Below are 15,186 nucleotides of genomic sequence, written 5' to 3'. Positions count from 1 at the left end.
TATCTTCATTCAAAATGAAGATGGGAAATACAGCTTACATGCCAGAACATTGTAACTATGGCAGAAATTACCAATTAAGGCTTCTCTGAGAGTGAAAAATACTTTCTTTTTCATTTTAGAGAAATGTGATCTTAAATACCCTAGAGGGCATGGCAACCCACTCCAGTATTCTTGCCCAGAGAGCCCCATGGACAAAGGAGCCTGGCAGGCTACGGTCCATAGGGTTGCAAAGAGTTGGACATGACTGAAGCAACTTAGCACAGCACAACACTCTTAAATAGGAGAATAGCACAGGCTGCCTATCCAGCTCCCAACTGAGAAACAAATGTACTTGTGATTCATTACAGTTTACTCCTGTCATTTCCCCTGAATTATACTTGGATGTACTTGGCCTGGCATCTGTCACACAGCTTGGTGTGATGTGCTGGCCTGGCATCTGTCACACAGCTTGGTGTGCACTCAGGCCCTGGGCCTTAGATGCATGTGTCATTTACAGAATCCAAAGGCCTGGAACATCATGGTCCTCAAAAATATAGCCGCCTCGGGGAAATTCTCCAGTGACCGAACGATTAAGGAGTATGCCCGGGACATCTGGAACATGGAGCCTTCTGACATAAAGATTTCCCTGTCCAGTGACCCCAGCGGTGGGGCAAACAAAGCCAATGGAAAGTAAGTCGTAAAATGTCCTGAGGAGAAAATAGCTTTTTACTGGACTTGAACATTTTTATAACATTCTTTAATTTTGTTTCATTTTGTTAAATAATAATCTAGTAAAGTATCTCTGGTAATTGAGAGGGAAAGTGCATGACTCTACTAGGGCTAATAAAGTGTCACTTTCCAGAGGCTATATGAGTGCCATATCTCTCTATTTTGTACCAGTTTGGGAAGCAGACTAGGACTTTTCCCAGTGCTATTCGGAAGGCTAGAAAACAGCTTGGAGCTTTTTAATGCCTTTTAAATTAAGTAAACTGAAATACAAATTAACTATTGGAGCATCTTTCTTATACTGCTGTCTAGGTCCAAATCAAAGACCACCTTATCCACAAATATCCTCAGAATGTGGGTAACTGTACATTTTTAGATGGAATCAAATTTTTACCAAATTCTCACTCTCCACGGTGATGTTTCTGTTGTTCCCCAAAATAGACTATGATAAGATAAACGAGAACATTCCATAATGCCCAACATCAATGCTTTCTTTCCCTTACTAAAATGGCAGGTGACTTGTAAAAATGTCAGTAAGTTCAGCTCACTCAAGCAGCCCAATACAGTTTTACATAAAAAGTTCACATCACAGCTGGTGTCCAGACCAAGTCTTCGCTCTCTGCTGTTCTCAGACTTCACGCCCACTGCTGACTCAGGAAATCTCTGCAGGAAAAAGACCTTGATGATCTTACATGCCTTCCCCACCACATGGTCTAAGTAAGCCAGAGCAGCCCTCACTGCATTTAGCAAAACAACTCTTACCTCACAGTATGTAACAGTGCAGGGCTTTTACAAAGCGAGTTGTGTCGGAAGCCAGGAGGAAAGATCACCATCTTCACCCTCTCTTTGTTCCTGTAGGCATTGTGGGCAATTTCATAGAGCTGCAAGGGGCAGAAAGACAAGGACTCAAAGGCTGATCCTTGAAGCTGTTGTTTTGTTTTTCTAGTCTAATCTTCCTGAAAGGGTACAGAAACAACTGTCTTAGGGAGTGAGTTCCATTCAATTGGCGATGTGGCACCCTCCATATCTCTGAGTGGCTGCCTCTACAACCAAGGAAGGAAAGCTGCACAGCACAGAGAACAGTGACAAGACCTCATCGTACCCCTCCCAGTGCCTCCCTGCAGGGGGAAAAGGGATTGCAGGGGACCCCCACTATTTGTTTAAAAGAAAAGGAACAGCATCCCTATTTTTAGAGCCACTGCCGGAAAGACTGCCTGGAAGTTCCCAGAGCCTTCTGGGATCTTCTCTATATTTGTTGATCCAGACCCCAGATGAGGAAGCAGGATCCCCCACAAACACTCCTTTGAGCTGAACAGCATGATACTTATTGTATCACGCTGACACTTATTGTATACACCAGGCAGCACAGCAACTCAGGGTGCACAGAATCCCTTATAATGTCAGAGACCTTTCTTTCGGCACTAATCAAAGTTTGGCTGGCTGAGAAAATGGTGACATTAGTGTTTCCATCAGCCACTGAGCTTAGTATACCTTTTTTCCAAATTCCAAAGGTACCGTTTTGTCATCCTCACCATGTATGATGAGAAGGGGAGAAGACAGGAATTTGACACTAGGAACAAATGGAAGGAAAGTATTCAGTTCAAGAAATACATTGAGATTTCTCCTCTTCTAAGTTCAGGCTTTAGTAAAACATGAGGTTCACCCAAAATAAAAGACACACTTTCTGTCCCTCCCAGGAATAACAACTTTATATATAATAAGCTTCATATAATGACATTTTTCTTCCAGCCAAGATTCTATTTACTCATATAATTTAATTAGTTGTTTAATTTATTCTTATGTGATTTTTGAAAATAACAAAAAATGAATTTGTACAGAATTAAAAGAACTTCACTTTTTTTCTTATTCTGCCTTATTTCACAACATGTGGAATGTTTTAATTAAAATTTAAAAAATTAACAAAACCAAAAAAGAATAAGAACTACCACATGGCCAAAGAGAACTCTTTGTAGCAATTTATTTACATTTCCCCATAAACGTACAGGATGGACATGAGATGTTAACAGGTTCAACTAGCTTCCTGATCAACTTCCTATTTGGTAATTCAAAAAGGCCATGACATGAAAAATGGCAAAAACCCTTCCTTGGCCCCTCCCGAATTCTGATACCAGCCAACCCTGCCACAGTGACTCACTGCTACTCCTCAGGATGTCAGATTCCTCAAGTGTGTTGAAATGGGAAAACATACTGATAACGACTACCTGTTTGCAAGCACTCTAGATTCTCCTTCTCCAACTGGGAGACGCTAGCTTGCCACATTCTAGTCGCTGGACTTGCTGTTGGGTAGTCGGCTGGGTGGTGTATGGATTTTGGTTACATGGGGAATAAGGCCTAGAAGTCAGAGATTCCTCCAAGGAATGCTAAGTTAAACCCTACAGGACCTTTGAAAGGTCCTAAAACACCGTAAACTACAAATCCCTTCATAACTTCAGAGAAAAGTACTGAATTGGTAAAGTTATTAAATTAGACATAAACATAATACCAAATACTAAAAATTTGTAGACACTTTACCCTAAATCCTACTGCCCATCTAAGAATTCTCCTCTACCTATTCAGTAAGTCACATGATAATTACCCCCCAGAATCTAATAAAGGACATCTTTACATGATTAACTTACTTTTCATCACTGGGGAAGACTAGTTTGTCTTTCCTCAGGGCATCCATAATTGACCTTAAAAATCCTGGAAGTTTCCGGTAAATCTATTTTTCAAAAAGGAAAAAAATTAAAATATGACCTAAAGCTATGTCATTTGTTAGAGGTTCTCACTATGAACTGTAGTAGTACAGAGTGTAGTGACTTTTTAAATATACTAAACTTTTTTGGAAAATGTAACTTTTATGATTTTAAAAACAATTCATGTTACTTTCACTTTCACACTTTGGAAAATACAAGAAGGAAGAAAAAAGAAATCACACATGATAAAGCAGACGGTGCATGGGGCTTCCCAGGTGGCTCAGTGGTAAAGAATCTGCCTGCCAAAGCAGGAGACTCAGGTTCAATCCTTGGGTTGGGAAGATCCCCTGGAGAAGGAAATGGGCAACCCCACTCCAGTATCCTTGCCTGGAGAATCCCATGGACAGAGGAGCTTGGCGGGCTATAGTCCATGGCGTCACAAAGATTCAGACACAACTGAGAAACTAATACTTTCATATTTTCACACTTGGTAGGGAAATGGGTACAAAATATGCAGGTTGAGGCCAGTAAAGACAAACGTCTGCTTCACAGTTTGGACGTGGGCCTGCTGCTTGCGGGAGCCTGCGTGGTTCCCCAGGGTTTGTCTGGCCTGTGTTTCTAGCATGGTCATGAAGCACAGGACCCACATTCAGGTGCGGTCTGGAGATCCTAACAACACCGCTTCTCCTTCCCTCCCTTACTTTGCCCTTATCAGTGCTAAGGGCAAGATTTCTTGTCTTCTCTTTCCTTTGTCTTTGGTTCTTCTATCCCTGGAATCAGGACCCCTCTGATGAGAGCTCGGTAAGAGAAGTCCTTCGGCAGTTCACCTCAGGTTCCAGAGGAGGGAGAAGAAAGTGGGCCTCAGTCCATCCACTCCCCTCCAGCCAGGGGTGCCCCTCGGGACTTACAGGTCCAACTCCCCTCCAGGGGCTCCTAGTTGGTCTCCCTGCCTCCTCTCGGTTCTGGAAGTGCACCAGATAAATATCCTTTAAATCTGCTGTTACAGATTGTGGGGAGTGGAACTCTTATCTATTTAGAAAAACAAACAGCTCCTATCTTGGCTGCAAGGCCATCCACATCTGGCCACAGTCTTTCATCCCCAAAGTTGTCTGCCAGGAGTTAGAAAAGGTAGGACTGAGTCCTGTCTCCTCTTTACAGGGCGAGTGGCAACGGGGCAAGCCGCTGAGCCTCCAGCTCCCTCAGCTCTCCATGGAGGCAGTGGTGCCAGACTCAGGTGCTGTGAGGATTGAAAAGGAGGACGAGTGCAAGAGCTCTTACACAGAGGTCCTCCGTGCCTCTCAAGTATCTTATAAGACAGAATCGCCCCACTCTGGCCACGTGCCTTGGCTCACCTTCTCCCCTCCTGTCTGTGTTTCCTAACTGCTCTCCCTCTCCCTCACCTCACTAAGAAATGAGCTTAGATCCTATCTCTTTGTAAGTCTTCACTGATCACACCTTTGCAAAAGACCCTTCTCTTTGCTGAATTCTCCTGTCCCTGAAATTATTGTTCTGGGCCCTCCCCCAACACAAGCTTAGTCTACTGTGTACCTGAGTGGGAAAAAGGAACAGGTGTTTGTTAAGTGCCCATATTTTGCATGATTATTTTACTTAATTCAAAAATACAAATACACAAAATCCCTATGCAGTATCAACCTCATTATAAAAATAGGAAAAATACAACAAAGGGAAGTAGTTTACCAAAGTCATAATTGGTTAGTGGCAGAGACAAAATCTGAACCCAAACCCAAACCTGTCTAGCTTTATGAAGCCCAGAGTCTTTTTCCACTATGCCATGCTGCCTTCCTATTCCAACTAATTGATTCCAAAGTGATACATGGAAATCCATGTCATTACTTTATATCCCTATCTCCCCAATTGCAGAAAACTTCTTCAGGGTTAGGACCTATGCCTTTTACTGTATCCATGTCTCATACCACCTAAACTTTCTTATTCAACAGTGCCTTATCAACATCATTTCACTGCTAATAAAAATAACTAATGGCCACTGAGTGTCAGCACTCTTATACATGCTTTTCATATGTGAATTTATTTATCACAATAATCTTGAATAGATTTAATGAAGCATTAAAAGCAATTAGCCCAAGGTTACATAGCTATTAAGTGACACCCTGGGGAAAAAAAACCAGAAAGTCTGACACCAGAGCGATGGTTCTTAAAGAAAACATATTAAAACCTTTCTGTTTTTAGAGATTTTAGAGGAGGTTTTAGAGATCTACCAAGGCAGTGAGGTCTTGAGTGGTCCAGACCCCAGAAAGAAGGGATGCCCAGAGAGGTGAGCCTCACACTCAACACCACTTTGCTCGTTGAGACAACTGCCAAGTCAGAAGAAAGCCAGAAAGTAGAGGCAAAAGAACACAGACAAGATGACACAAATAGAAAACACAGTAAGAGAGCAGAATATAATTACCATAAGCTTCAGACTAAGGATTACATCTGAAGTGAGGCTCACTGCATTGAGAAGTAACATTACAGGAGACTTCCAGAGTGCCAGTGCTGCTAATTTCTTGATTTGAATGGTGGTTACATGGAGTTTTGGTTTATAACTATTAAATCATAGATGTCTGTCTCATGTTCAATTTCAGAATTAACAAAATTTCAAAAAAAAAGTAAATGGTAAACTTGTTTCTAAACTGTAACATGTCTACAAGCTAGTGAATTTATTAGTAATTATTCAGAGTAATAGTAACAGATGTTCAATTATCTATCTTTAAATTAATATTTAATTGTCTGGAGCCAATTAAAATGGTTTATTTATTGAATCTTAAATTACTCAGCATTCAATATTTTGGATTGTAGAGGGGATTCCTGTAATGAGTTGAGCTTAGAGTGTACAGGCATTTTAAGATTATGTGGTTCTGTGAACTAGCTGTCCCAGGATGTAATAAGCTGAAATAGTTAAGCAAATTCCAGAAACTTCTATGATGATTTACTGTATGAAAAATTCCAAGGGTAGACAGTTGGATTTAAGTACCCTTAAGATGCCTTCCAACAGTAGTCAACAATTTGCAAATTTGGGCTACATGTCCCCTCTAAGAATCACACCTCTTTCTCCCTCTCTCATTTACTAACATTTATATAGAGGTATAACTGTAAGCAATTGAGCATAAGACATGGAATGAAATTATGAAATTAGCTAATAGTAACAGATACAACAGATTAAAAACCACATCTTGTCAGTCAATCTTTTCTAATTTATCTTCTTGGAAAGATTGTCTTCTCCACCTGGGATGCCATGTAAACCCATTTGGCAGCTTCTTGAATTCTTTAGAGACTTTCGTATCATAAAATAATGAAAGATATGTGGTTGACATTCATAGGGCTAAAAATGACGTATGAAAGGTTTATTTTCACTTTGAAAAGGGACAATAAATAAGTGAACCTAAGTCAAGTCTATCTATGAAAAAATTATAAAAGAGAAGAGGTGTAATTTAGTTAATTGGGGGAGGGAGGGCGGTGAAAAAAAGCTTTGGCTCTTAATAAGCCACTGAAGGGCTTCCCGGGTGGTGGTAAAGAACCTGCCTGCCAATGCAGGAGACATAAGAGATGCGGGTTCAATTCCAAGGTTGGGAAAATCCCCTGGAGTAGGGCATGGAGAAACCCATGGACAGAGGAGCCTGGCGGCCCATAGTCCATAGTGTCTCAAAGAGTTGGACACGACTGAAGCGCCTTAGCACAGCACATACACAAGGCACTCAATCTATTGGAAGGAAATAAAAGAACTACAAATACAAAAGCCATTGTGCCCTCCTTTAATAGTAACTGGCTACTAACCTATCACAAGTTAGAATAACTTAGAAATACATAAGATTAATTAAGAAAGGGAAAATGGTTAATAAACAGCCTGCACGTTGACATCTTGTAAAGATGTATGAGACTCACCTTTAACAAGGGATAATTGATACTTGCAACCCATATGTTGGTAAATGGAGCTTCCAGGATAATTGCATCAGCTGGGAATCCTTGAAAAATAATAAGAAAGAACTCCCCCATCATATTTAAATACTGTCTTTCCTAAATAATGGATCCTTATCTTGTACATGAACTACCTGCATCAAAATCATTTGTGAATCATAATAAATTGTTACATTTGTGAATGCAAAGTAATGACCCCACACCAGACTTCAGTGAGAAGTCGGGATCTTGAGGGTGGGAAATGTGAGAATGTGCATTTTTAACCAGCACCACTAGAGATTCCATTTCTGTGCGCATGTAAAGAAAATCACTACCTTTTAAAACAAGCAGATTTTCATGATTTGGATAATTTAAGAAAGCAAAGAATTATAGGAAGGGAGAGTGTTCTGCAGACGCTGACTAGGTTGTTTTGGCCAACACTCTGAGAACAAAAGATCAAATACTGAAGTTACCATAGACTTTACCAAGACTTTAAAATAACTTATTGAAAATAACAAATGGTAAAATAGTTAAATATTTATTTTACTGCCACTCTAGAACTCTATGCCCAGTAAAATTACCCTTTAAAAGTGAAGATGAAATAAAAACATTTCAGACCAAAATTGAAAGAATTCCTCACCAACAGACAGGTAGAAGAAAAATCCCAGATGGAAGCATAGACATGTTAGAAATAATAAAGAGCAAAAAAAAAGGAAGGTAAATCTAAATATTGACTTTATAACATAAGAATAATGATGTTTTATGGAGTATTGATATAGAGAAAATTAAAATACATGGTAGCAAAAGTTCATAAGTTGGGCACTTAATGGATTTAAAATGTTCTAAGATAATTACATTATCCAGGAAGTGAAGTATTCATTTATGTGGGAATTTAGTTCTGGTAATTCAGCATTGTCAACACTAAAGGAGTCATAAGAGCTTAAAGGAGCAATGAAATGATGTTTGCTTTATTTACGTAAGTAATTAAGATTGTGTATAGCAGGTGACACGCTTTAAAATGTTTACATAACTCACCCTGACCTGTACTGCCAGTAAAGTTTAAGATATAATGCAAGTGATTACAAGCTTTCAATGCATATCAGAATCAAATCACCTGGTCCTATTCATAGAGTATCTAGTTCATGAAGACAGCCAGGATCCAAGATACCTGTGTTTATAACAAACACCCCCAGCAGATTCTGATAAAGGCAGTTCTCAGAACACTTTGAGAAACAATGACATAAATATTACATAAGGAGGGCTGCAGAAAGCAAGTCTTGCCTACTATTGCATAAAGTATAATTTGCCCCTCCTATAGCAGATTACTCCATAACAATACTTATTTATCACTTCACAGGATGGCTCTTTTAAGGTAATTTTTAACTCTTTCCTTAGTATTTACTTTTAATTTCATGCCTCTGAAAATCAGCTACTGTTTTGTATTAAACACAAAAAAAGAAAATTAATTACAGTATCCAGAACTGCCTAAAGTTGGGGTGCTTGTAGGTATCTCTGTGTTCAGATTGTACACAATAGTCTCTTCATTGTTTTTATTTTCCCATCTCAAGCCAAGAAATTATACCATGTAAGCATTTTATCATACCCTTCTCTTCTAGAACTTTTGCAGCATTTGTTGCAACTCTGTAAAGAAATGAAAATTAGTACACATGTGAAGCAGTGACTTAACAGTCAAGTAAGCAGAATAAAATGCAACCTCCAATATGAGCATCTGATGAAAGCTCCTGACTCTCAAATGCGCATAAACACAAAATCTTGCACAGGATTTCAAGGGATTCCACTGGCCCTAAACAACAATCCTTTCATTTAAAACTCTCAAGGAGAGCTCTGGAATGGGCTTCAGTGTCCCAGATAGCCATAGACAGCCAGTACACGGTCCCTTGAATTACAAACAAGCACGCTGAGGTGTAAGGACACTCGCCACTTGTGGAACCTGAGAGAAACTGTCTCCCAGCTCAGGGGTCCTCCTGCTGCTCACGGCTGCCTATGATATGACACTAACGCCCCAAGGATCCCCCTAAAGACCCATCTTCAGACCCCACTTACCCTGTCCCCAGAGAGTGGCCCCAGAGACACACAGGGGTGGTACCACTTCTCGCCTTGGTCCACTCGTAGACACAAACTGCATCAGCAGTCAGTCCATCCTCCGTGGGTGTACCCGTTGAGTCCCCGAACCCTGCCCGCGAGGAAAGGCAGACACACTATCACTACCTCCAAAATGAGGGCCATCAAAAGCCCCCTGCTTACTGAAAATTTTTTGTACCAAAAAACAGTTTTTTTAAAAAACAGTTTTTTTAAAACAGTGTACACTGTTCTTAACACATACCTCTGTAGTCAACAGACAAGACATGAAAGCCACCATTACTCAGCACCTGGATGACAAAGGAGCTGTTATCACTTTAATTAGGAGATGCAAACAAAAAGCTGGTCTCACCTCCTCAACACTTCCATAATCCTGGAGGTAATGGTTAATAGGTAGAGAAAAGATCCATTTCTGAAATCTGGTGTTTGACATCAAACTTAAGATCAGACTTAACAGGAAAGAACAGCAGAGCAGGATCACACAGCCTGGGTCACACCCTAGCTCTGTCACTTACCAGCCTTGGTCAAGCCACTTAACATCTATGGAATCTATTCTAAGAAATGAAAAACAGTACTTTCAGGATGGTTGGAAGATCGCGTGAGATGATGTATTAAAGTACCTTGGGGACTTCTGCAGTGGCCCAGTGGTTAAGAATCTGCCTGCCAATGCAGGGGACACTAGTTCAATTCCTGGTCCGGGAAGATTTCACATGCCACAGAGCAACTAAGCCTGTGCACCACAACCACTGAAACCCATGCGACTAGGAGCTCGCGCTCTGCAACAAAAGAAGCCACGAATATGAGAAGCTGGTGCGCTGCAATGAAGAGTAGCACCCCTGCTTGTTGCAACTAGAGAAAGCCCACACACACAGCCAGGAAGACTCAACAAAGCCAAAAATATACATTAATACATTTAAAGTACCTTGAAAGTGTTAAGTCACTCAGTCATCTCCAACTCTTTGCGACCCCATGGACTATAGCCTGCCAAGTTCCTCTGTCCATGGAATTCTCCAGGCAAGAATACTGGAGTGGGTTGCCATTTCCTTCTCAAAGGGATCTTCTGACCCAAGGATTGAACCCAGGTCTCCTGCATTACAGGCAGGTTCTTTACTGTCTGAGCCACATAGTGAATATCTTTTGTAGGAACTTCCTGAAGGTAAGAATGCTACATAGAGCTGTAGTAGAAGCAGTCAATAATGGGAAGATATTCATATTAAGTATGAACAGATAAAGAGTTAATATTGATCAAAAGTAAATCACTTGATTACATGTAACCACTTTCAAGTCCTGAATAGAGAAATGAGAAAAGAATATAAAAACATCATTTTAAATGAAAAAAATACAAATGACAGATGATGAGAAGGGAGATAAAGGGGGACAAAACTTTACTATGCAGGCACTTTTAAAATTTTATTAACTCTCACAAAGTCTTACAAGACAGGTATTATCTGCATTTTACAGATAAACTGAGCCTTGGAGAACTTAAGTAACTTGTTCACACACATCCAAATGGCCAGAACTCGAACCACAGCAACAGAACCAAGATCACACTTGGGCCTGCCTGGGTTCAAACACTGTGCTTCCCCTACCAGGCATAGATGTGGGAGAAGAAAGAGAAAAGTGAAAGTGTTAGTCTCATCCGACTCTTTGCAATGCCATGAACTGTAGCCCGCCAGGCTCCTCTGTCCATGGAATTCTCCAGGCAAGAATACTAGAGTGGGTTACCATTTTCTTCTCCAGGGGATCTTCCCGAGCCAGGGATCGACCTCAGGTCTCCTACACTGCAGGCAGATTCTGTACTGTATGAGCCACCAAGGGAGCCTTCAGATGTGAGACACTGAACTTTAAATACAACTGAACTAATAATGAAGAAGTAAATGAAACTTTTTAACATTTAAACTACATTCTTTCCAAACAAGTTATCCAAGACACAGGGCAGTTCAGCATCCAGGGAAACTGGAACACCCATGTGTTGCTTGTGGTTCCATAAGCTTCACTTGACAATCAACTTAAACAACAGATCCTACTCCCAAGAATTTATCTCCAGGAAAAAAATTCCAAAAGAAGCATAAACTACCTGCTTAAAGTTTTCTGTAGCAATACTATTCTAAAAGAATTTAGAAAAAAAAATTGTATCAAAGAGGAGTAGAATATTTAAGTAAATAAATATTGTCTATAAATAATGGAGAATGAGCACCCTTTAAGTTGGTAACTATGACAACTGTGGAAAAACATCGAAGAATATTCTTAAAATAGTAAAAGCATGACATAAAATTATATATAGAAACAATCAGTAACATAAAAACTTTATAGAGATTAAAAACTAGGTGGGAACGATGTGCTGTATGATTGAAGTGATAAATGAATGATTGAATGAGAAAGGGGGAGAGAGAAGAAGACAATTTAATAAGAACTTAATTATTAAAAGAAATTGCCTATCCAAAGGAGACAATGAAGAGCTAAGGAAGTTTGGTCAGGCTGGAAAATGATGACTATGGTGTGTGGAATCCAGAATCTGCCCAGAGGAAGAAGTCTTATCATAGCATCCCTACACATCCCACCCACCACCAGGAGGATCTGGCTACTCTTCACATCCACACCTATGACATAGGAGACATACAATTGAGCTTTGCCAAGAGTAGAAGGGAAAAATATATACATTCTCACAGTCATCAGCATCACACCCTCCCACTTGGAAAGGACAAAGAGTGGGGTTCAGAGTAGAAAGCAAAACTAAAAATTAATAGGCATCATCACCCCAGGCAAAATGGTAATCCAGCCCACCCACCACAGGGGATGATGGAGAGGGGAGTGGACAGGAGAGGGTGCCCCTGTCTGAAGAGGGGAAGGGGGATGAAGGTGGTGCTGCAGTGTTGAGCCTGACAGGATTCTGGACCCCATTCATGCTGTTAAATCAGGAAAGGACTCTGGGGTGGGAGCTGGCTTGTGGGAGGAGAGATCAGGTCCTGGGATCAGTAACAAGACAAGCAGCCAAATCACCTGAGGAAGGGATTCCTAACCACCTCACAGGAGCGTGGGAAGGCTAAACAGCTCACCAGCCAGCTCTGAGTCAGACATGATGAGGGGAAGAGCCTGCCATCGTCCTTGTGCTGGGAAGTGCCGGGGCCACTCCAACAAACCAGAGCTTGTAGCAGGCTGGTGAGGACCCCAAGTTGTGGCCGGCCACCCTCCCTCTGCTGAACTTTTTGTGGGGCTGAAGAAGGGCCTGAATGATGTAAGAGCAGACATTCTGTCTTTACCCCATACCACAGAAAGGTTGCTCCTGGTGGAAGGGGTGGCTTTAGCACCTAATATATTTTCTCAACCCAACCCTCAGAAAAAGCAAAGAAATGTGTCTTCAACTCCGTCTGGTGATGAAAGGAACAAATCTGTGAAAGTGTTTGAGACTCAGAGACATTCTTCACATCTGTTTCAATCCCCCAAGGTCAATTTAGGAAAAGAAGTGCATTCAAGGGACTTTAGGTCCCAGACACCACCACCCACCCCTTTGCCCCCACACCAGGGAGCTCTCAGGAAATAACCAGGCTGTGGGCTAAGGAAGATCTTAGGGCTGTAGCCCAGAAGAGAATAAATGAAGATGTAAAATTGGTACCTTGAGGCCCCTTCAGACATACCTTTACTAGCTCCAGTCTATGAGAAGCTGCCCTGTAGAGAAGGTTTAAAAGAAAAAGCAGGAATTAGGAATTATGATGACACATTCAACAAAAATCACTGTCATGCTGCTGGCATCTGATCTCACTGCTTTCTTTTTCAGATAAGACAAATAACCAGGGGAGAGGGCACTACTTCTTGGTGTTGGAGCCCCCGTGCCTGCATCAGGGTGAACTCCCCACGGCTCCCCACTCCCTGCCTTCCCCACAGTGAGCACCGCCTGCCCAGACCACTAGCGCTTCACAACATAAGCATCTGATGAACTGCTGACGATCCATCTTCTTGCACTGCTGCACAGCAAATCCTATTTCTCAGAATACTTCTAGAAGCCAAAGGAACATAAGTCCCAGAAAGTGGCTTTTCAGGAAAAGGGATGACACAGTCAAGTTCACTAAAGTAAGAACTCGCTACATCCTGTCTGCTCTGCCATGAAGGACATGATGAAGTGAGGAGAGAAACTCACAACCCTGGAGGTTCAAGAAACACTTTCTTCCAAATAACCATAGTCTGCTCTCTATGAACCACACAAAAGGGAGAGAAAGATGACTCAGAAGACAGAGGAGTCTTTAAAAACCATTTGAATTTTTAGAGCCACATTTCTTAAAACATTAGTGAGTCATGAAACCCTTGGAAGCTGTGATTAAAGCTATGGACCTACTCCCCTGAAAAATGTATCCACTCTTCAAATTTCATGTACAATTCGAGGTTGGGAGTTCACGGACCCTCTGGGGCTTCTGTGGATCCTAAGTCTAGAACCAGTGTTTTCATCTAGGTTCCCTGTGACCTGTCATTTGGCCTCCTGCCAGCTCAGTACTGCTGGAAGCAAGCTGAGACTTCAGGAAAGAGGAAGGTAGCTAGCCCCAAGCCAGAAAATCCAGGAAAACTGGGGGCAAGAGCCGATTCACTCAGAGGGCAGACGTGATAGTGTGATCCACAGGACACATTAAAGAAAAGTGCATTGTAACACTGTACCCAAGTTTGCACAATTGGAATAATGTTAAACAATGTTGAAAAACATTGATTTCACAAGAAATCTCTGTAAAGGTGACTCTAAGGCATAAACCTCAAGAAAGCACCTTGAGCAAAGGCAAGGCTTGAGAAAGCCATTGTCTGACACAAAAGACAGTGAGTAAAAGAGACAGAGGCGAGGGAGCTGAGGGGCAGAGTCTGAGCTTGTCACTGAGTTTGAAGTGTCCCCCGCCCAGAGACTGGGCCAGGTCTGTGGGTCTCTGAGGCATGTCACCCCTCCCCCACACTGAGAGCGGCAGTCAGAGCCAATATTCATCACCCACTGTAATGACACAGGCCCACAGAGGGGCTGGCAGTGCATCAAAGAAGAGTCAGGCTTCCAGGAGGCACTCTGTTACAAAGCAAGGCTGGGATGACAGGAGTGGGCTGAGGCATCAGCACTCCAGGCTAGAATTAGTCAGGTGGCCCCAGAGCGGGATCAGAATTCTAGGGGATCTCTCCTGGAGATCATACACTTGATTTTTAGAATTCATTGCTACATGAAGGAATCTCCATGTGGTTCTGTGAGAAGACCATTGATGTGGAAACTCTTCCTTATTCTCCATACCTCATGCATATTTCCTATCAAGTCATCCATGGCTTCAGTTCATCATTTCCAACACTCTTACAGAATAAAGCAACACTGCCTTCTTTGAAATCAGTGTCCACATTTTGAAGTTTGTCTCCCTTCCAGTTAAGGATCCACATTATTCTACATGTGGAATATATAGTGTTATATTCTTTTTTAAGAGAAGCCTATTGCCAGAACACCCTCGAATTCCAACAAATGGAAACAAATGTGTGGAAGGATGCTTACAGAGTTAAAAACAGCTCTGCCTTTCGTTCCCCCACAGGAATGAAATGCTCTTTTGCTCTGTCTGAGGGGAAAAAAAAATCCAAGCAAAGGCACTGACCTGTGTTGAGCACTGCCATGAAGATAAACAACAATTGGGTTGCCATCACAGAGGGCTGCTTCATACCAGCTCCGGCCCTTCCCCTTAGCATCCTCCGCCCGGCAGCTGGGAACCGTGTGCCTGAAAAGTAAGGCAAGGTTTTAGCCAACATGGACCCAGAGAAGAATTCTCTATCCTCG

The 15,186-nt window shown here is 41.7% G+C and overlaps 1 protein-coding gene across 2 annotated transcripts in view; it reads left to right on the top strand.

Moving 5' to 3' along the window:
- PYGL (phosphorylase, glycogen, liver) overlaps positions 1–14,751 on the top strand; it is a 48,416-nt gene extending 33,665 nt beyond the window's left edge. The window contains exons 19-20 of one of the 2 annotated variants that reach the window (XM_010842263.1): positions 497–669; positions 13,189–14,751. In XM_010842263.1, the coding sequence (XP_010840565.1) occupies positions 497–669; positions 13,189–13,192 (177 nt within the window). In that variant the 3' untranslated portion in view covers positions 13,193–14,751. Of the gene's footprint in view, positions 1–496; positions 670–4,559; positions 5,411–13,188 lie in introns of those variants that run through there. The other variant, XM_010842262.1, reaches the window with a different exon arrangement.
- The last annotated feature ends 435 nt before the right edge of the window (positions 14,752–15,186 follow it).

Source organism: Bison bison, unplaced genomic scaffold (genome assembly GCF_000754665.1).
Source record: "Bison bison bison isolate TAMUID 2011002044 unplaced genomic scaffold, Bison_UMD1.0 scf7180017864174, whole genome shotgun sequence".
In the NCBI taxonomy this organism is placed as follows: Eukaryota; Metazoa; Chordata; class Mammalia; order Artiodactyla; family Bovidae; genus Bison; species Bison bison.
Note: the sequence above shows the minus strand (reverse complement) of the source record. Positions and strands in the feature narration are given on the sequence as shown.